Raw genomic sequence first — 22908 nt, 5'->3', positions numbered from 1 at the left:
ATGAAAACAAAGAACAAGCACTGTCGCGTAAAACTACTACAACCAACCGAAATTCCGTGGCGGCGTATACGACGAAAACGAAGCATGCTATACGGCGTAGACGCAGACGCTCCGGCAAGTGGTCCAACTTTACACGTCACTCAGGCTGTGGTGGCAGGGGCCACATTTGATAACGCATTCGGTGTCGCACACCTCACTCCGTGGTCACTCGTCCACATGTTTACGCAGAAGAGCACATCCATGCAGGCGTTTGTTCTAAGACACGAAATATTGAAATTTACATGCCTATAGCTCACTAAATTCAGTATTTGCAGTGTAACAACCACCAGATCGTTCAATTGCGTCGCAGCGTCTATTCTATTCTACTTTATCTTATTTTACTTTTTATTTCAATGTCCTGCACGCGGATAATTCGATCAAAAAACCACCAGCATATGCGCCTTGCCAGTGCAAGGCAAAACAAGCCAATGTTTCGTAGCGTTGTTCCGCAAGGTGTGCACGTACCTTGCCAATTGAGTGAACACCCTTGATAGTGGACACTGCTTGGACAACCCACGAGAGCAACAGACACAGTGCCATTCTCCAGTCGAAGGCCGAGGGAAGCTTGAATTCTCCGGAGTCTTTTAACGCGTAATTCCTTTGTGAACAAGAAAGGGTGGAATAAAACATTATCAGTAAAATTGAAACTGGCATGGCTTTTTTGCTTTCTTTAATTTTTTCGAGGACGATTGCTTTGACCATACGCTGGCTCTCTCGTCTCAAACTTCAATATTCAAGACGAAGCTTATGCTCGTGGCCAACTGCGACTTATTCTCGGCGCCCTATTCAAATACATGCAAAACATAGAAATGTTATTGCGAGACAACTGCTCGACGGATTTGAATAAAATTTGTTGCATTTGAGAAAGTTATATTCCAGAAACTATAGAAAGCATAATGTTGGTCTAAACCTCACCGCTGAAAGCGAAAAGGTGCTCAAGCTTCGGCAGCGTTGACTGCTATGTATGAAAGTGAGTATGTAGGCTTTATAACGCGTTAACTTTAACACCTGAACTTTTCGCCCTCACTTCCGCAGCACAACACGGCGCATACACGGTTTGCGCATGCGCCGTCAATACAGAGACAGAACGGCAGCGACGCGGATGGCATAAAATTCGCCTCGAGTGTCCGTACCAAATTGGGCAGACTTTGTTGCTTCATCGCGTGATTGCACAGAGCACCGAGTTGCTAACCAGCACATTTGTAGCGGCGGCATCAACATCAGCCGCCGAGGCTCTGCTCCGTTCATTCGGCAGGGACAGAAACCCGCGCTTTGTCGACGCAGCCGAATATGCGAACGGCCAAATATACGCCGCCGTAGTCATAGACGCAGAATCAAAAATCGGAACCACATGCAGTGTATACACCAAACACTCGGAAATAGCGGAGGAAGTAGCGATTGCGCTGGCCCTCACAGAACAGGAATGCGAAGTCGTACTAAGTGACTCGCAAACGGCAGTAACGAATTATGCCAAAGGTCGAATTTCCAAGGAAGCCATGTCCATTCTGGCCAAAGCGGGCAGATCCAAAACCGCGAGCTCGAGGATCATATGATTCCCCGCGCACGTCACCACGGAAGGCGACGCGCTCCCGAACCTAAACGAGACGGCGCACCGGACGGCGCGAGACATGACCCGCCGCGCCGAACAGGGCAACGCCTCTCGCACGATAGCGAACGTTTCTCGAGCAGAACGGGACAGGCTCACAAGATACAACGACATCACCAGTGCATATTTGAACGCCAGAAGGATATACCCACCGCCGAGTCCCAAATTGAACAGGAGGCAGGCCGTCGCCTGGCGATAACTCCAGACAAACACGTTCCCTAATCAATTCCGTCTCAAACGTATCTTCCCAGATAAGCATCAGGACGACACGTGTAAATTGTGCCAGGAAGGACCAGCAACACTCAAACACATGCTGTGGGAGTGCAATGTAGTTATAGGAGGGATGGCAGTTACTCCGGAGACCCTGTCGTCGAGGTGGGCCGCCACTCTGCGCAGCTCAGACCTCGGAATCCAGACGTGGGCAGTCCAGCAAGCCCGTGAGGCGGCGTTCAGGCAGGGCCTTGACGTTCCTCCGTGGGAGACCTGAGCCCGGGTCGCGTTAAACCTTGCCGGACGTACAAGAAAGTTGTATCCATCCATCCATCCATTCGTCTTATGTGCGCTGCCTCCAGCAACGCGACAGCCGGCGTGGAAGGCGACAGCGGTCCTCCTCTTCTGCAGCCGGAGCCGACTCCCGCAGCCGCCAATGGGGAAAAGGGCGGCGGGGGAGGAGGAGGGCTGTCCCTTCCAGGGGCTCCATCACAGCAAAGCCTTCAGTCGTCCCAAAGCTTTCGAGTGGCAAGAGGCTCTCAAAAGTTGGCATTCGGCAATGACCGCGCCTCGCAACTTCGTTGCTTGAAACCACGTACCATTTGAATTTGAATTCGATACCTTTGTATCGGCCGGTGAAATTCCCACCACTGCCAACCACGAAAGAAAGGGAGTGACAGAGCCAAGGAAGGCCATTCGTTGTGAAACAAACGTTCTGCATTATGGGCCCAGGGATAATGATCACAGTGTACGACGAGGGCCAGACAGAATCGTCTGCTATGACTTTATCTGCGTAGGGAAACTTGAATCAAGCTTGTCTTTAACATGACCAAGGAAGCTTTCCTGCCTTCAGCGGTTATCTTCTACGCGCGCACTTAAGAAGAAGAAAAACTTGTTTTCTATGTTTGAATTGTTATTTTATTCGTTTATCTTACCTGAAGAACTGTTCTGACGAGGAGGAAGCGTTCTCGGTGACGTCGGCAGTGGTGTTCAACTGTGTTGTTAAGACAAAGGGACACAAAAGTAAAGCACTTAAGTATGTTGCCGAGAGCAGTGGGCTGCGTCAAAATAACACAGGAAAAAAATATATTGCTCACGAAACAGCAGAGTAGAAGTCATGTCTCGTTGCTCGAAGATTCGTGCGACTTGTCTTTTTCAGACAGCACGGCGCCAAACAGTGTCAGAACTTTAAGCAAGGACACTTGATACAACGTCGGGAAATCGGCAGGCAATGGTATTTGGCCCTACCACAAGAAACGCGTTTGAATGGGATTTTCGGCATCAGGCGGCGTCGACCGGCGTCGTTAAGAACGACGCGACGCTGAGGGCGACGCCCACTCGACGCCGAAGTCTGCACATGCCAGACCACAGCGAAGAAGGCGGAAGTGGCTCGAAAATCACAAAACCGGCAGACGTCGGCCAACGCCGCGTCACGCCGCGCCGGGCCGACGCCGAAAATCCGTCGGAAAACTGCTCGTTGTGGTTAGGCCTTAAGAAAGCCCTTGTTCATGCCTTCGTCCATTTCTCCTAATTACAGACTAAAACTTGTCAGCTGAGGTCACCTTGACTAACGTGAAGGATGCAACAATCAAGATTAAGAAAAAAACAAAAGAAAAAATGGAAACTCGTTTTCTCTCAGATCGTCTGGATGTGGGCGTTAAAGTCTGACCTCAGCCTTTTGACCTAATGGATTGCCTTGCAGCACTTAAGCACCCATTCGCACCCTTAAGAAAGAAAAACTTCGTCAATAATCGTAAAACTTCAAAGCCCTGCGGCTCAGTCTGAGGGAGGAATAGCCAAATGACAAGGCGCGGTGGCAGAAACTCGTCGAAAACTGAAACCTTCCTGAAACGGGGCATAGCTGATAAAAGAAGTTATCTCACCAGCTTGATTTCCCAACCCTGTTTCTTTTCTTGCGAGTTGTTTTCGGAGTAAATACTTGCCAAGTTGCTGTCGAAGCAGTTGCCGTCGCTCCACTGGGGGTCGCACTGGGTCCAAGGAAGAGGGCTTTGCATGGACGCGAACAGGTAGAACAGACAGAGGGCCATGATGTAATTGTAGGCGACCAGGATATAGAAGCTGGTCACAAACTGAGCGACGCTTATGCCTGCGACAGTAGATGAGCCAACATTCACTGAAGTTATTCTTAAATTAAATGTACACAGTGGGCTCTCCACGGAAGGAGCGATATGTACGCTTTTTCCATTTTGAAAACGAAAGTCAGGAAAACTTTGTTCACCGTGTCAGATATGCTGGAATAAATTTTATACAATACCCGACTTCATGAAAGCGAGTACACCTCTTGTACATTATGACGAAACATCGCAGACGACGGGACGTGTGAAAAACATACAGGACAACGCAACGTAGTAATATAATAATGCAAGGGACAAAATGTAAGTGACTAGCCCGGCCGCCACGGAAAAGCAGTAAAGAATCAACGGGCAAGTCATATATCAAATGCTACACACGACTTGACAGGCGTAAAACTCAGAACAGCGCTAAAGGTCAACGATTAAACCAACAAGCCCAGCTAAGAACCCACGTACAACCGTGGTTTCTCACTAATAGTGAGAAACTCTATGATGCTAGCTGGCGCGGCAAAGTAAATCTAATGCGCCACGTCTCACGGGGTAGTGCCAGCAAAAAATAAAAAGGAATATATATTTCCAGTTTTCGACACAGTCTCAATATTTCGTCCCTGGAAATCTTGCGCGCCTTTCTATTCCACGACATGCACCAATCGCGAAATGCACGTAAATTAAGGGCGCACAAACAAAGTGTGTTAAGCCATATAACGATGCATCGCTGAAAAGGCGTCCCAGCTCGAAAAATACGCTAGCGCCCGCGGCTCTGTTCTAATGTAAATAAACACCGAGTTGAAAATTCCTTAATACTGCAAGGATAGGGGAAAGTGGCCGATGTTTTGGCGCTGCAAAAAAAATACATAGCATGACAAGAAATAGTGAATCCCTCGATGGGTTCTTTCTATGACGGAGTTTCCGGAGTGGCGAAGTGCGTATACCTTTAAAACCTGGCACGCACTCCCACGTTTGGACCCCGCCTCTTCCGGAAAACTGACCAATGGCGAGCTCCAGAAAGTACACCGGCTTGCCAACAATGATCAGAAGAATGATGTACGGTATGAGAAACGCCCCTGGAATGAAAGAAAAAATGTCTAGAACTAAAAAAATACACGGGGAAAGGTACATTCCCAATAACAACGAGCATTATTTATTTTTTTTTCTTCAAGGTCGAAGCATTGAAAAGAGGGGTAGGCAGATTATGCTAGTCAACAATAGTAAAAATAAAATGTTACAATGAAGCAAATAGTGAAATTTAAATACTGAGGAGAGAGTCCCCTTATTTATTTTCTGACGAAATAGGCGAAAATACGCTGGCTAATCACAGATCCCTTTCAATACAGAACTTTCTCTAACTCTCTCTAAACGTTCTATACTAAAGGTAGAAGGAAAGGGGCAAGTTACGACCAATCACAAGCTATGTTTTGAAGAAAAACATCAGTACGGTAGACGTTTGGGGCCGTTCGTACATCGTTAAAAAGTCACAATGAAGCGAATCACACAGGCCTCAAAGAATACAACAGTACGTCATCACCATAATCATCATCGTCTGCCTATTTAATGACCACTGCAGGATGAAGGTGTCTCCCTGCGATCTCCAATTACCCCCGTACAACAGTACTCACGACAGCAAACTTACGACTGACCATTGCCGTGTGGTATTTTATCGTTACGGACCTTGACAGCATTGGGAAGGACTTTAGCGAGCTTTGCGCATGCGCCATGGTCCACCGGGGTTGAAGCTTCTGTTGTTGGTTGGCTCTTGCGTATTTCGTTCTATTATTTCAGTCATGTGTGTTTCGCGCGACTCTCGCTTTTTATCCGAACAACCAATTTTAGCCGCTTAAACTCGCCTCGCATACGTACCTCCTCCATTCTGGTAGGCTAGCGTGGGGAATCGCCACACATTTCCTAGTCCGATGGAGATGGACAGGCAGGACAGGAGGAACTGGAAACCCTTGTTCCACTGGGGCCGATCACGAGGTTGTTGGTCGTTGGGCGCAGCATCCTGTCAATGTAATGCGCGTGGTACCTTATTCAGCTTGGTTCACTAGGGAGCAAGAAACACTCAGCATTCGGCTGCGAATTTGATGCTATGAGACACCTTGATTCCCCGTAATGCCTTATACCAACACCTCGAACATAAGCCGAGCCTCGTCATGACGACGTCACAAAACTCAAGAATACCTTCGGTGTATCTAATATGTACCATAGGCGTAATCGTTACGTGCAGGTGTCGGCCAGAAAAATTTCATGTTACTTCGTTACATACGATATTTCGCTCGACCGTTTTATCTGTGTTCGTTGTATCGAGGTTCATCGTCAATCATAGTAAACATGTGCGCGTTGAGCTAAGATTTCACGCTGTGGGCCAGCACTTCATAACTTTGCCACGGAGGACGGTGACACCGTTTAGCACGACGATCCTTTTTTTTAATATATGTTTTTAAGGCTTGATTTCCAGTGGGAACGCCGGCCTTCATACCACACACAGCGCGCGCAAGCCTTCAGCTGCTGTGTCCGCGCCAGATTCGTTTGTGCCCCGGTCTTTGGAGAAGCGGGTCAACCGGTCAGCTCCCATGTGACTTGAACGTTTGTAAGTGACAGATCCCATTGCATCTGGTCGCAGGTGTCATCATCGTGCCTGTCATCGTCATGTTTACAATCATTACGTCTTCCTGCAATAAATAGTCGCCAGAAAATAACATTTCGTCCCCGGGAAGGGTTAGGTCCCGGTTGCGTTGCCTGCGAGCAACGTCGTGCCTTGTCGCCACATTTGTCGTTGTTGCCACTGGGCCACGCGGCGCTGTATTGCCTGGCACTACCCTCGAGCCTCTCTCCGCAATACTATTTTGCAGGTTGCTTGCAGGAAGTCGTCTCATTCAACGTCCGGCGTACGTTTGTACGCTGTTGTGCCATTACCACAAGCCCGGATTCCGAATCTGCAAGATGCAGAATTAATCCTGCGAGCGCCCAAATTCTCCGGCGTACGTTTGTACGCTGTTGTGCCATTACCACAAGCCCGGATTCCGAATCTGCAAGATGCAGAATTAATCCTGCGAGCGCCCAAATTCTCCCTTGAAAAGTCAAGATGCTGAGCCGTCAGGCAGAGGTGTCCTGCGAGAGAAGCCTCGGCGGGCAACTTGTTCAGACATGTCACCAAGTGCCAGACAGCCCGGCGCCGCACCTCCTTTTGCCTAGAGGTCACCGCGCGCGCGAACTTTGAACCGTGTGGCCAGCGCGGTCGCTGGTTGGACCTCTCGGACGACCGCCGAGTGCTGACTTTGTATTGGGCCGTTTGAGTGACAATGGTTCCTCGGGTATTATAAAAGCAGCGACGCGCCGCCTGAAAAACCGGATCCGCCGACCCTCCGAGAGCACAGTGCCGCTCTCGACTGGGGCGAGATGTGTCACGCGTTTTCGCCGTACGTCGCCGTGCGAGAACAGTCGCGTTTGTGTGAGCTCTCGGCCCCAGTGCCGACCCGTTCATGTCCGGTATATATATATAGTATATAGTGTATAAAGTCCCTTTTGTTATTCTCATCGACGCCTGGCTCGGAGTCTTCGCTACCAACGCTCTGTCACGAAACGGGTGACGAGCGCTACGGGACCACATAGTCGTAATAGTGGTGCAGCGGTGCAAAGTCGTAACAACGCCGCACAATGCACGGCTACTCTGAGCATAGTTACCCTTTCGGCCTCATAAATGGAGATCTGGCTAGCGCATGCGTGGGCGTAATCCGTGACAACGTTCTTTCCGAGGGGAATGAGTACATGAGAAAAGACAATAAGTATTCGCATGAGAACTCAGTCCGCGGACAAGTCAGAATGTTATACGCTAGTGCATATAGGAATTTAATGTGCGATTTACTCTGCGTTAACGTTCACTCCACGCAGACGACATTGGCATTTCGTTAAGGCGGTGGCACGGGCGATGTGCGCGAGATAGAGGGCAGAGGATTTACAGGTTTGAGGCTACTTGGAGATACGTCATATCAGAACAGCGCCTATGAGGCGGCATGCAGATGATTTTTTGTATTTCCCCGTTATTTCTTTATGATGAAGCTCAGCAAATTTGTAGTTCCGTCATAACGAATGAATTAATTCTTTTATTCAGAAAGGGGAGGACAGAAGGTCGTTGGTGCAGGGGTAACAAAGTGAATCGCGTTCCTTCCTGAAAACGTAAATTTAATGCACTTTCATTAATTTGTTTCGATATTATCGATTCGCTCCAGTATTACAACCATCCCACAATGAACGCCGCGCATAGAATAACGCGTTTCCCCCCAGTAAGACAGTTTTTAATCTTCTGAACTACTTTTACTGTCATAAAAACTGTTTACAGCGCAAACACATGCAACCACAAAGTATAAGAGACAGGACACAAGCGCTGATCTCTTATACTTTGTGGTTGCATGTGTTTGCGCTGTAAACAGTTTTTATGTCAAGTATGCACCAACTCGCCCAGAAAGAAGTTTTAATGAAGTACTTTTACTGTATTTGTGCAAACCACACAATTGCCGAGCGACGCCCCAAAGTGGGTCTGTGCCACTTGTGCCACTTGCCACTTGGAAACAGCAGCAGCAGAACAACAACGAAGGTAAGAACAAAAGGGACGAAGAGGAAGAAGAAGTAGACGGTGGTCTAGCGGCTGGTACGTTAGTCCTTGACGCCCGTCCATGGCTGAAGCACAGGCCGTCCCCACACCAGCGGTGCGCATGCGATCCCCAAAAAGGAAGCTCTGGCAAGACATTCTCAGTGCCACGGTGGGCTTCTGCATTGGGGCCGCTTTCTTGGTGTTCGTAGGTACGTTCCTTGAGGTCGTCTCGGGGCAAGCGAACGCATGCAAGCGATAGGGTCGGAGACCATCTACGGCCAGGTGGAAAAAAACAAAAAAATATTAGGCCCATCCCAAGCACTATTCTTGGCAATCGGCGGGCGCTAAACTTTTTTTTATGTAGATGCTTGCATGCTCACGTAACGTGATGTTACATTAAGTTAGGTATTACGTTACTTTGTGTAGATGTCCTGCCTCCTTTGCGCGGATCCCTTTTTTCCTTCCCCACTCTTTGTCCCCTTTCCACCTTCACCATGCGTAGTAGCAGACCAGAAAATGCTATAGGTCAGGCCGATAGCACAACCTTTCCCATAAGTATCTCTTTCTCTCTGAGTGCCACGTTTACGTTACGATGTAGATATTGATTTTAGGTGTGCGATTACATCGCTTCTGTTAAGGCAACGTGCGTATGGTATAAGTTGACACTTTTTATTCCTTGAACGAAGATAATCTTCACATTCGAACTTATCCGTATCCCCGACAACTTCAGTCAGACGCTGTTGGTCTCGCGGCTCAGTTGCAAATGGAGCTGTGTATACTGAGAAGTACCAAAAGTTACATCATGATGTTTAACGAATTTGCACTTCTTCTAAAAACACGGTCAATTGCACCTCCCGATTAAAACGTTAGGCAATGTCCTTTGCGGTCGAGCTGAACTATGCGAGTGCCACTTTTAACACACCGAGCACCGCCACAACGCAAGTGCTTCCTCTCCGCTGTACGGAAGGGCAGCCGTATACGAACAGGTACGCAAGCAGAACGCGAAGGAAAACGCCGGCGATGAATATCTACAAACTTGCTCGACTTCCAGTCGTCCTGAGCTTCCTCCTCCACCCCATTGATGTGGGAACAGGGCTGAAAACACGGATAATCGTGAAGGCAGATATAAAACGATGCGTTTTCTACATGCGTCCACTTTTGTCCGTGTTCCCGGCGTCTGTTCCTGCCCGAATATGAATAGCCGATGACTTCATGTTGATATGCTCCACGCCAACGTCACAGGTGTTTTTCCTGTATGGCCCTGATCAGCTGCATTAGAGATCCCCGCTACGCCCACTCGGCGAAACACGGACGCCAAGCTCGGAGAAAGAGACAAATCAGCTAAGTCCAAATTCACGCTATAGCTTGAAGACTGTAATGCGGTAGCGTTATCTTGGATCGTCAAAATGGATCGCACTGCATCCGGGGTCGGCTTTCTGTTACAAACCACACCAAAATAATTGTGACGACTCATATTGCGCACTAGTGATAGGATCGGCCCACCAGGCCGCCACTTTCGATTACACAACATCCGAGAGAGGCTGCAGTTTCGATTACATCGTCTCCGGCATCGGTCGACTCTGCTTCCTTGGCGAGAACCACGACGACCCGCCACACGCCGTGCAAATCGGCAAAGAACGCTTCGATTTGAGGTAACCGAAGCTTTCTGAATTCATTGTCTTCTTCTTCTTCCGCAGGCGCCATCGTCAGCATGGATGTTCTTATGCCGGGCCACGCCTTCAACCGCAACATCAATCGGACGAAGGTGACCTTCCTCGAGACCATGATCTCGGGCCTCTTCAGCAAGATCGTCGCGGTCTTCGCGGGCGCCGACACCCAAGGCGGGGGAGCCGCTGCCGGAAACCTCCGCCAGGTTCGCAACGGCACCCAAGGCGCGTCGCTGCTGCTCATCCACAACATGTCCGCGCCACTGCACGCGGATCTGCTGGAGCAGTTCCACCTTCCCGTGGTCGATTACCGGTCTGACGCTATCAACAACGACACGGCGACGATGGCCTCTGACACCACCGACCGCGCAAGGGCTTCGGCGTCGGAGGCCGCGGACTCGACTATTCAAGGGACCGAGCTGACCTCAAAGGCGCAGGCGGTGGTCAATGCCAGCGATGTCGGGATGGCGTCGAGTCCCACCTTCAACCAGAGCCCTTTAAAGAAAGCGCACGAATCGTCCTTTCTCGGTCTCAGGAACGATTCTAGCCGAGCGGATCACTGACCTGAACACGGCAAAGTGCAGCAACAAAACAATATATCCGGCTGAGGACAACTGTTCAGTTAGTGTGAGTTTACTGTTTGTTTTACTGGCAGCAGCGATTAATAGCTGGGTCTCCCGTCACTAAGTCTTCCAGTACCTGGATGGAACGAAAATACGTCACAATCTGACATGGCGGCACCTCCGTAGTCTGCATGCCAGCTTATCTAATCCACATGCGGACAACTCCATATGTAATTGAAAGGAAGTCTGCGGAGGCAAAGCACGCACAAGAAAGAATGCTGCTGAAAAACATTCCACATTCTCAAACCACGCTAGTTTGAGGTAGTAGGCCAGATTCAAAGGTCAATATCTTTTTCACAAAATTGATTTTTTGTTTTTATTTCATTTTATGTATGCCCAAACATTCAGCAACATGTTGCAAAAATATAATCTTCCTATCGTTATTAGTATGGGAGTTAGTGTCCCGACCCAAACACTCGTTTCGCGAAGCCGAAAATCTGTGCTATTTATGTTATATAAATATTATTCAAAATACTTGTTTGTTTTTTATGTTCTCGGCGAGCAGCCACACGAACAAAAGGAGACTCTAGTGCATCTCGTGGGGGCCCCAGCTATGAAGCTGGCGCATTTTAGTCATCTGTGTAGTTTTGACATCTTTCACATGGTTTGAAAATTTGTTTACGTTGTTCTCAAAAGATTTTGCTCCAGCTCACGTTACGCAAACTTTGATAACTTCTTTTCAAATAAGCATTTTGATATGAAATTGTTCACACTCATTCCTCACATACAGGCGTTCAACGAACCAGAACAAAAAAAAATGACGCAATATTTTTGCATTTACAGCTCATTTTGCAAATGAACTTAGTCAAAATTGGCAATTTCTCCCGTTTCCTTAGTTTTTCTAATGTTACTCTCTCAATATTTATCGCATTGCATTTATCCTAGTTCATTGCACAGGTATCCCACTTATCTACGTAAATGCCAAAGCTTTACTCAATTCAGCAATTCATTAGTTACTTATCACTGCTGGGGCGACTAGCATTTTTACCACCTTTCACGAGAAAAAATTACCTGACAGAAAAAAAAAATGAACCGTTTTCTGCACTTTAGATGGTTGAATAAGCTAAATAAGACACGCTTTAGTGGGGAAAAAACGTTATTTGAATCCTGGCTCCTGATTTAAAGAAAAAATTGTGGAACGGACCATCTTAAGCGGAGAAAGAGAAAAATATTTTATATACAACACAGCAAAACACAGTCATGTCTTCTTTTTTTTTTAGGCGACAAAACACAACAATAAAACCACACTACTTAGTGATAAAAAAAGTGACTTCTCATTGCGATAGCAGTTGTATGGACACTCGCGTTCACGCTGTCGGCGCGGCAGCCACCTCTCCAGCTGCCGCCGCCATGTTTCTCACGGTATAACCGGCACACGTGCGGCCCGAGCGTGAAGGGCTAGCTCATCGATGGTTGGACGGTCTCCAGAGAGACGCGATCGAGAGACGAGCGGAGCGTTTGACTGCGAAAACGATGAGGCCAAGTGGATGGACCCTCGCGCATTTCTTTTTTCTATCTGTCTTTATTTCGAAAGTTTTGCCCAACGGCATAAACAACACGCAGGCCGGTTTTGGCGATCTACATCAATAGTGCTGAATGGCTGGTCCCATAGAGCCAAGAATCATAGTGTGGTGGTACCGTGGGATGAAGGCCCACAGTTCGCAGGTAGCGCAGTCGGATCTGGTTTAGACCAGGATATGTCCGCAACAGATGTTCGATTGTAGCCGCGGACCCTCGAGCTGAGCAATATGGGCAGGTATCCACAATTGGTCCACGGAGATGTCGTGGCCAGGCATAGGTGACCGATGGGGTAAGTGCCACCCCCACCTCCGACGACGACTACGCGACTGTCCTGAGTCAGAAACCATGGCGGCGGGTGCTCAGGGCCTCTGTGGACACATCTACTATGAGGACTCCGCATCGCAGAGTTCATCGAAGTACCTCATCCTCTTCTTACCAGCGCTACCCTCCGACATGAGGCTCCTCAACAAGCAAGCTGCATCTGTTGAACTCGAGGGACTGTAGCCAAATGGTATTGAGGACGCCAGAGTCAACTCTCGAAAAAGGTTGTTGCGGTAGACGTCGCTCAAGCGTCTGCGTTTTACTCTCTACGAGCTGTCACTGTCCTCGGTGGCATGAACGTTCGTAGCATGATCCCGCTGGGAAAAGAGGCTACTACAGGCGTCATATATTACATTGATGTGGCCATCTCAGGCGACGGTTTACCACTTTTGATTAAGCCTGCCAATCATGTGAACCAAATAATACTGCAGGTGGCCCGTCTCGGAAACACCAGCTGTGTAAAAATATTCTTTAAAGGTGACTGCCTTCCGTCGCATGTGGACGTAGGTAATTTCCGACGTGCTTTGTTCCCAAGCCACTTCAGTGGACGAAATGCCATAAATTTGGTCACATGAGCACCATCTGTGGAAAGTTGGCGATATGTTCCCTCTGGTGCAGCACAACACTCTGCAGACTACTCCCAGCTGGGCTAAAACTTATAAGTACCCAAACTATCGGGGGCCCCACGACACCTCATCCAAGGAATTTCAAAGAATTAGGAGGGAAGAATATGGTGAGGGACCGTTCGACTCATCAGTAAGCAGCTGCTGGCGTCAGGCGACGTCGTTCTCGTCGCAGACGTTCATCAAGGAATTCTGCTCTCCGTATACAGAAAACACGTGCCGCAAAGCGTTTTGCTGTTGAATCCGCTCCACCACCACTGCAGAACGCGTCCAAACCGTGTATTGACAATGGATCAGCTGAAAAGAAGGCCGTGGATGAAGCATGGCCACCACTGCCAAGTTAAAGTCCTGTGAATAAACCACAACGAAGAGTAGCACCACAATGATCCACCCCTCGCCCAGATGAATTACAGAGCATGACCGCCAAAATTGTACCAATGCTCAAGCCTTTGATAAATGTGATTCGCACGCTTGTAGGCAACTCGAATATACCAACAGCTCGAAGCGCAGTGCAAGTATTGGATGCCCTGAGCCCAGTGCTTGCAAATCTTGCGTAAGCACAATGGCTCTTCCACTGCCTTCACTTCGCGATGAAGTGCGTAGTACGACGACTTTCCAATGGAATGCCAATGGACTTAAATCACGGATCTCATGTTTCCGCCCATACCTTGTTGCCAAACGATTTCCTATAGGGGTAAAATGTGAACCAAGCTTGTCAAAAGGGCTAACGCTCTCTGGGTACGAACCCTCTATGGCGTCGAAGTGCGGGGAATCCAGCAAGGTCATTGGTTACATCCGCACAGAACTAACATATACGTTCTCTACTCGATACAACCTCATGACGGAAACCAATACGTGTGTCTCCACATTACAAATAATAAAGTGACCTTCACTCTTATAGGCGCCTACATCTCCCCATATAGTCGGTTCGATGGCGACCGACTGCGAGACATCCTGACGGAGACTTCTGGACCCTGGTATTATAACTGGTGACTTTAATGGTCATCGTTTGGTTTGGCGAAGCTCCAGAATAGATTTCAGGGGCCGCAAACTTGCAGAATTTGCTTCGGACCACGAACTCAGCGTTATGAACGATGGCAGTCCGACGTACTTGCGTGGCTCGACTTATAGCAGTTGCTCAGATTGGACTTTGGTGTCACGGCATATGGGTCAAAAGTTTCGATGGTTCTCTGACTTCGAGACTCATGGCATTGACCATACTCCCCCCTACTTAAGAACCACGAGGTCTGGAAGCTTTTCCTTTTCTATTTCCCGACAAGTAAGTAGGTCAACATATAAGACAAAGGTTGAAGAGGCATACAAAGGACTTGCCTTCAAATACATGTAAAACGCAAAAATGTTTTACTGAGATAACCCCTGGAGCGATCTTGATGAAATTTCTTGCATTTGAGAGAGAAAGTTCAATTCTAGTGACTGTTGGAAGCGGAATTTCGATTTAGTGCCTGAATTTTGTTAAAACTATTTTTTTTAATCTTAGGTTTAAAATAACTAGAAGCACGAAGTTTACAAATAATAGCTCTGCATCACAAATAGATATCGCGGTTCTGTAAGCGGCATGTACTAGATCATTGAAGGCGGACAAATTTGATACGTCATTTTATATCTCACGTGAATCTTACGTTGTGTACAAGGGTTCTGCAAAAGCTGTATTTGCACATAATTTTTTTTTTAGTTTCGTGTGTAACATATCAATTTTGTCCGCTGCAATTCACAGAATTGTGATATCATTTTTCATTGCTGAGTTGGAGTTCTAAACTTGATAGTTTTGTTTTCTGAATATTTGAGATTTTTGCCAATTTTCAGTAAAAAATTGACGGCCTAAATCAAGAATTCGAAACCAACACTCATTAGATGTTAAGTTTTTCTTTTAAACGTAACCAACCTGGTCAAGTTCGGTGTAGTGGCTGCCGAGAAAAACTAATTCTCCTTTTACATGTATTTAGATAGGGGCACCCGAGCTAAAGCTTCCTCTTAAAGACAGATTGAAGAATGAGAAATGATTGATAGTGACAGTTAGTAAATGATAACTTTGTAATAGAGATTGTTAGAGCTTAGTAATGACAATTAATGACACTTATAATGACTAATAATGACTGAAATTACTTGTAATGACTATGAAATGACCAATATATCTAATGACAATTTGTAACGACTACAATCGATTAGAAATTACCAAAGATGCTTAGTAATGACCAGTAATGACTAATAATGACTGAAATGACTTGTAGTGACTACTAATGACTACGACATGACCAATGTCTAACGACCAATTGTAATGACCACAATTAATTAGAAATAACTAGAAATGTCTAGTAATTAGTAGTACTGACTAAAATGACTGCTAATTACTTGTAATGACTACTGATGACTACGGTATCACCAACATGTCCAACGACGGCTTGTAATGACCACAATTGATTACAAGTCACTGAAATGCTTAGTGGTGAGCAGTAATGACTAATAATGACCGAAATGACTTGCAAGAACTAGTAATGACTACGAAATCACCAATATGTCTAACGATGGCTTTTAATGACCACAATAGATTACAAATGACTAAACATGCTTACTAGTGAGAAGTAATGACTGAAATTACTTGTAACGACTATGAAATGACGAATATCTCTAATGACAATTTGTAACGACAACAATCCATTAAAAATGACTAAAAATGCTTAGTAACAACCAGTAATGACTAATAATTACTGAAATGACTTATAATGACTACTAATAACTATGATATCACCAACATGTCTAACGACGGCTTGCAATGACCACAGTTGATTAGATATGACTAAATATGCGTAGTAGTGAGCAGTAATGACTAATAGAAGAGAGAGAAAGAGAAGAGGCAAAGAGAAAGAGGCGAATGATAAGAGCAGGAAAAGTAGGCTTTCGCCGTTCACCTCTTAAAAGAGATCTTAAGCGGCCCTGTAATTTTTCTTTTCTTTTACCTTCTCTCTCTCTCTCTATTTCTCTCTCGCTCTCTCTCTCTCCTTATTTTTCTTTTATTAAATGTTGGCTTCGACGTGTTTCATTTTTGCTTCTTCTTTCAGTTCTTTTTTGTATCTATGACATCTATCTTTTTGTACATATAATTTCTATCTATAGCCAGGCAGATTTCTGCTTTAGCGGCGTTTCAGGATAATTCGGCATGGAACAGCCGTGAGAAAACGCTGCGTCATTGGCAAAAAGTTCAATGGACCGAGTTCAAGCGCACAATATGCGAAACAAAGAAATGCCACGACATTCAGCATACGGGGGTCATTGCCAGCCACGTGATTCAAAAATTAAATAACCCTAACTCTTGCCTCTCTCTCTCTCTCTGTGAGTGCGTGCGCGCATGTGTGGCTCAGGCGCCACGCAGATATCTATTTGCATATTCAGCTGCAACGCAAAGAGAAGGGAAAAATGTGGGACCTCAGCTCAGACCTCGGCATCCAGACGTGGGCAGTGCCCGTGAGGCGACGTTGAGGCAGGGCCTTGACGTTCCCCCGTGGGAGACCTGAGCCCGGGTCGCGTTAAAACTTGCCGGACTTACAATAAAGTTGCATCCATCCATCCGTTGCTGCCGGCATTCGCGAAGGCAGAAGGGCCGAGTTCGGCTTTGGAATGGAATGAGCTCGTCAGGGCCAAATTAATGCATACCCTGCAACCTCCCGTTCTCGGCGCGCTTCGGCGGATGTATTCGAAGTACTCGCGAAGATTTTCGCAAGTAACCATAGGAGTGACACGAAGAAAAAGCACCCGGGCAAAAAAAAAAGAAATGAGTGATAGCAAGACGAAACGAGTTAGATTACAACACAAACACGCAGAACGACCGAGATGAACGCGCACGGACAACTCCAAGCGATACATTAAGACCGAGCTTTAAAGTGAACCTTCCTTTGGCTCTTCTCCCAACTTTGCTTGGACGGCCGTCTGGCCGAGTGAACTGCGCCGATCACAAAGGCAGTGCAATCTAAGCTGGTGACGTGATGCGCTGGTCCTGATAGCTGCAGTGCACGATGTGTGTCCTCGGAAGGGTTTCAATGTGGTCCCTAACGTGGGTGGTCCTAGAGATAATGCGTCGCTACATACAAACCTACGCACCTCATATTATTCACCAATACAAAAAGAGAGAAAGAGTGATTGCGAAGAGGAAGATGCGCTATTTTCTGCATCCTTTTAGGAAACACGGCTCAGCATGATGAGCTAACCATTAGGCGTCCCCGGCAGCAGAAAAAGCAGGTATACCGGGAAGCTATTGCTTTACATTGACAATTATCCTCCGGTGGTTCCTGTTCGTTATTTCGTTGGTATCATTTTTAGTATCATCTACACTGGACGACCTTCTAGAACCAACACCAGAGTGAGAGGAATGCTAGCAGCATAACAGGAAGGAAAAAATATAAGATAGCGACAAAAACACCTTGTATGCCGGCTTTCGGCCGCAAGTAAAGACGACAAACCGTGGACATGCGCCAAGCGATGTACCGTTCGAGAATCAGGTTCGCCACATCAGGGTACGCTGTAATAGATATATCTTTGTGATAGCAAATTCTACGTCAGTGGAAAGCGATTTGCGTTCGTACTTAATTCCTACTCTAGGCACTGCGTTGATTGATTCGTCCATGGAGTTTAACGTCCCAAGGCAACACTGGTGCTATGTGAGACACGTCATAGTGAAAGGCTCCGGATTAATTGTTTTTTACCACGTAAGGTTCCTTAATATGCATCTACATTTAAGTGCACCGGAGTTTTGGCATTTCGCCTCCACCCAAATGCGGCGCCAGTGACCGGATATCAAACCCGCAAACCTTTGCTCAACAACCGACCGTCGTAGTCATTGAGCCACTGCGGCGGGTTTCTGCACTGCACCTACGCCACTGTGGTTTCGCCTATACGTTTCGTCACTTTCGCCACTAGTTTCGCCACTTTCAATTCATTTTTGGCAACACGCCGCGAAAAGCCGCGGCTGCGGAATTCTGCTACTGTGGTCGCCATGGCAACGCGATTAAAGGCGAGTGCGGGGAGGTCAACGTCATAAACGCCGTTTTTCCATGTCAGTGAAATGTTGAGTATTCCTTAACAAAGCTCTAGCTTGTTTAATGAAATTTTGTTCACTCCGCTAGATAATAGCGAGGACAGGCTTCAGGTTGCTGACTTGCTCAATCAGTAATTAAAGATGTCATTAACGTCGTTAATCACGCACACGACAGCGCCACTTTAGCTAGAGGCTGCCAATCTGGACATTCGAACGATGAAATTAACGCCACCCTGATTTATACTTCTCTAGTTTTCAAATTTTGGTGCACTTCAAAAAAGAAAGAAAGCACCCGGTATAGGAGCCACAGAATAAGCGCACCAAGCTTATGCAAATGTTTGCTGGGGCGGTCGTTTGAAGCCATCCACCCACGAGGTCTTTAATTAACCCACATTACGGTATGTTCTCGGCACCTTTCGCCAGTAAGACTAATTATGCAGACGAGTCGGACGATCGACGCAAGTGTCCCAAGCGTGAAATGCTCCTTTAACAAACATTTTATAGTTTGAGCTGGTGGGATTGATATAGCGAATGCGAAGCGGACATGAGCGCCGGTTTGTGAGACAATCCATGACATTTCATGACTCGCGACATTTCAGATTGCGCGCTGGAGGTCTTCACAAAATCTGATTTAAAAAGAGGTGAAATGGGACGGACTACCTTCTTTTTTTTCTCTTTAACGTTCGCTCTACGTGAATGTGTAATTATTTAACCTAAATGTTTACTCACGGTGTCTTCTGCCATGCTGCTTCTCGCTGTTCACGTATGCACAGGTATGTTCCCACGTTAATATCATTGCATAAATACTATTCTCCCGAGTTTCGCTGAGCGCATCTGAACGTGCGTCGCGCAGAGATTGCCAGCTGCCTTCTTCTCCAAAGGTGACCTCCCCCCTTTTCTTTTTTCTCTAACCGCGTTTTCTCAGGTTGCCTCGTGATGACGCAGTCAACATCGGTGACGTCATCAGCGTTGCACAAAGTGCGACCGCACACTCGCGCCATGCACCTCGTAGGCTCTCATCAGCACTGAACGCCAAACATGTGTCGCTAACAAGATGCCCGAAACACGCGTTGACGCACGCGCGAGAGGCGGCAATCGTCAGCGTTGTTCGCAAGGTATGCCTGAGATCAGATGCGCAGAAGGGAATGAATTTCTTGCGTGGCGCCAATTGCCAAGCAATGCCTCGTCACACCCCGAACTCGGGGACAGGACACACGTGGTGTTCCAGTAACGAGACCCACAGAAGCCTAGAGAGAAGGGAGGCGCTGGAGGCACTGGCCACTGACAAATGTATATTGTGTTCTCTAAAAAATCTGTTTGCATATACGCAAGCTGGTTGCCCTGACTGCATAATGTCGCCGAACAACCACGAACATGGGACAGCACCGGAGCGCTACACTCACAAATGAACTATTTCCTTCGCTGGAAGACCGGAAAATACGTGCAAAATGTTGCCCATGCATACGATTTGTTACGACAGAAGAAAGCGCACATAAGTGAAAAACTACATTTTCCTTCCGAGCAGAGGTACAGCGTTACCTTTGATTCAATCCACACCATGTTTTCATGTAGAGATGGCCGGTTGATCGATTGATCTTTCGATTACTGACTTAAAGCTTTAATCGTGGCTGCGTTTTTGTTTGTTTTGTTTTTCGATGGCGATTAATTGGTTAAGCTCGCATGACCAAAATCACGCAAGCGCCGGCATAGCAGCCAAGGAAGCGACAAAGTTCCGACTGTGCCCGCGCATGCGCGATGCATTGGTGTCAAAATCTGTACAGGCCTTTAACTTTCCTATTCCCCTTTGTGGTGCGGTAGGACGTGCGTGTGGAACATTATTTTTTAGAAAAAAAAACACGGGAGATAACCAGACGCACCTTACTTTCTGTCGGCGCCTGAACGAAGAAGGAAGCGCAGCGCAGAACGAAAATAGATGCCACCCCCTTTGACAGTTTCGACAGAGTTGACGACTTGACGTACTAAACGCACAGGTAAAAAAAAAAACGAGCCTGGGCTAGACGCGACGTTTGTAATATCCCTGCGTTCCTGTGTTGTTTCTAGTAAGGCGGTATGCCCTAATGAGTACATGAGTACAGAGTAATCTCGCAGCAAGAATAAATACAACTGTCGATTCAAATAGCACGGTTTCTTTCTTTCTTTCTTTCTTTCTTTCTTTCTTTCTTTCTTTCTTTCTTTCTTTCTTTCTTTCTTTCTTTCAAGTCCGTGTATCGTGTCAAGTCACCGGCTTTGACTTTCTTTTTCTCTCGCTTAGTAACGAAAATATATTAAATCTATTAATTAATCTATTAAAAAGTACCGATTGATCGGGTTAAAATTTCTAATCGACGCTAATTTCAAATCCTGAGGTGCGAAATGTCAGCGAAAGCTCGTTTGAAGCTCATCCTTCGCTTCCACCGGGAATCGCATAACCTAACGAAGCCTATAAGCTCACACTTACGAGAGGTGCAACACGCAGGAAATTCTGCATTTCATTCATTCTTAGCAGAAAGCCGACGCTCCCGTCCTGGGTCGTCGGCGTTACAGACTTGCCCACAAAACAGCCGGTATTAGACAAGTGACATCACTTGCGTATTTCACATATAACACCCGATGTTCTTCTTCGGGCAACCGTGCTTTCTGTCAGCGCAATAAAATGCGGGTCCACGGACCATCGAGTTTGCGCGGTGCTAAAAGAAACCACCAGAATACCGTACCATGCCTGCCATCTCGTTGCCGTCGTGAGACATCTTGTGGACGTAGGGCATCACCGTGGGGTCCGAGGTCCACTTGAGTTGGAACGATCGACCAACGCATGCGTGCTTGTCGCGGCCATCGAAGCGGAAAGAGTACTTTTGCTTCCACAGCCGCAGGCACACACACCCACACTCACGGCAGTTCGGCGTCTAATCTCGTGCCCCCTGCTGCACTGCCTGGCCACTTGGATAGCGTCGCAGCCACGTGACAATATTGCAGTGTCTCATACTGCGCCACTGATAAATGTTGTGTCAGGCACTCGATATTACTCTAATAAAAAATTGGAGGACGCTTAAGCTTCGCCTTCAAGAGTGGAACGCGATAGCGTTCCCGTCGACCCGCCAATGGGTGTAAGACAATGGGCTACAGGGCAGCCATCACTTACGAGGCGCCCCGCATCAGACGCGGTGAGCGTCGAGCCATATGGTCGAGCAACGCGGCGTTCGGCGCAGCAACGAAACGTGCGCCTGAGCAAGCGGAGCGAACCAAAGAACTCGGTATCCCGGAGGGGGAAATGATGCACGCCAGCCAAACGCCGTGATCGGCACGGGCAGAGAGATAGAGAGATAGTGATCTAAAGAAAGGAAGGACGCTTGATTCTACAGAGGGAGCAAGGCGAAGCGTTGTCAGGGGAGAGAGTCCGAGCCGCGACAGCTCCAATGCGCGCGTGGCGCGCCATCTGTCGGGGCAGCGCCGTACATGGAGAGGAGGGGGTCTTCTGTGTTTGCCGCAAGATGGCTCTCCGTGTGCGGAAAGCGCAGAAGAAATGCAGCGAAACGCACTTCGCTACTCGTGTAATTGCGACTTCTGTAAGTTACATGTTCATAATTACCGATATACACCACAATATAACTTTCCACGGCTCGTTTCGAAGGCAACACCGCATTCACTAGAGGCGCGTTTGTACCTTTTGGAAGCATCGAAATCGTGGCTGAGTGGTAGCGTCTCCGTCTCACACTCCGGAGACCCTGGTTCGATTCCCACCCAGCCCATCTTGGAAGTTGCTTTTTATTTATGGAGTGCCTGCCGTGATTTATCGCTCACGGTCAACGCCGCAAAACGCCGACACCGACACCGACGCCGACGACACTGGCTTTTCTGCGACACGAGCTCCTTAACGCTATCGCGTTAAAACAGGATAGCCCTCGCTGCAGGAACGCCTGTCGCCTCTCCTGTCCTCCATCTCTGCGTCCACCCGGGAATTCACACTCGCTCTCCGCGTCTGGATTAAATGCGCAAGCATTTATGCGCCTACTCACTGAGCGAATACGTCGCTGACGCGTGGCGCTTTCACTGCGTGAAGAAAATGATGTATTAATAAAAGCACCAATCAACGAAAGAAATCGGATGGTTGCAAACGTAAATCAGCGACAACTAGCTTTGCACTTGCGACTTCTCGATTCAAAGTCAGGCTTCTCAGTCACTGCGCTGCCCATACGGTTCCGCACGGCGGTGCAAAACCACACGCCTACCTAAGGCCTCTCAATGAAAAAACAATCTCGCATGCTGCCACTTGTTGTATGCGGCTTCGTTAGTTTTTCGCTCTCTGAAGCGTCGCATGTTCGCGCTGCGTTTATTTGCAACTTTCGTGGTCGACTTCAACCATGTCGTCTTCAAACGCACGCGCTTTTTGTTGACTCAGTCATACATACCATGGCATTGTCTTTGTTTGGCCCCAATGTATGCGAACAGCACCTTTTGAGTCTATCGCCGTACGTTACGAAGCGGTGACGGTACGTGTAGGCAAACGGGTGCGTTGATGGCGTTCCCATCCTTCTATAAGCCGTTATCGCTCGCTCTTTAGCGCCTTATCCAT

At 47.5% G+C, this 22908-nt stretch overlaps 2 protein-coding genes across 3 annotated transcripts in view; one reads left to right on the top strand and one right to left on the bottom strand.

Moving 5' to 3' along the window:
* LOC135906252 (sodium-dependent nutrient amino acid transporter 1-like) overlaps positions 1-21288 on the bottom strand; it is a 37414-nt gene extending 16126 nt beyond the window's left edge. The window contains exons 1-6 of one of the 2 annotated variants that reach the window (XM_065437554.2): positions 21053-21288; positions 5806-5947; positions 4881-5012; positions 3799-3962; positions 2791-2849; positions 505-637 (exon numbers count right to left, since the gene is read on the bottom strand). In XM_065437554.2, the coding sequence (XP_065293626.1) occupies positions 505-637; positions 2791-2849; positions 3799-3962; positions 4881-5012; positions 5806-5947; positions 21053-21103 (681 nt within the window). In that variant the 5' untranslated portion in view covers positions 21104-21288. Of the gene's footprint in view, positions 1-504; positions 638-2790; positions 2850-3798; positions 3963-4880; positions 5013-5805; positions 5948-19067; positions 19201-21052 lie in introns of those variants that run through there. The other variant, XM_070539146.1, reaches the window with a different exon arrangement.
* LOC135906332 (uncharacterized) lies at positions 8522-11209 on the top strand. Its single transcript, XM_065437675.2, has 2 exons — positions 8522-8745; positions 10234-11209. The coding sequence occupies exons 1-2, from the start codon at positions 8619-8621 to the stop codon at positions 10764-10766; spliced, it is 660 nt and encodes a 219-aa protein (XP_065293747.1). The 5' UTR covers positions 8522-8618; the 3' UTR covers positions 10767-11209.
* Positions 21289-22908: the final 1620 nt, after the last annotated feature.

The sequence above is a fragment of the Dermacentor albipictus genome, chromosome 5, assembly GCF_038994185.2.
Source record: "Dermacentor albipictus isolate Rhodes 1998 colony chromosome 5, USDA_Dalb.pri_finalv2, whole genome shotgun sequence".
Classification (NCBI taxonomy): domain Eukaryota; kingdom Metazoa; phylum Arthropoda; class Arachnida; order Ixodida; family Ixodidae; genus Dermacentor; species Dermacentor albipictus.
This window is presented reverse-complemented; position numbering and strand designations above follow the sequence as displayed.

What these genes read in the sequence shown, in the direction of transcription:
- LOC135906332 (XM_065437675.2), top strand. Translation starts at nt 8,619, where the DNA reads ATGGCTGAAGCACAGGCCGTCCCCACACCAGCGGTGCGCATGCGATCC. An exon ending in CGCTTTCTTGGTGTTCGTAG is followed by an intron (nt 8,746 to 10,233) that starts GTACGTTCCTTG and finishes CTTCTTCCGCAG; the next exon opens with GCGCCATCGTCAGCATGGAT.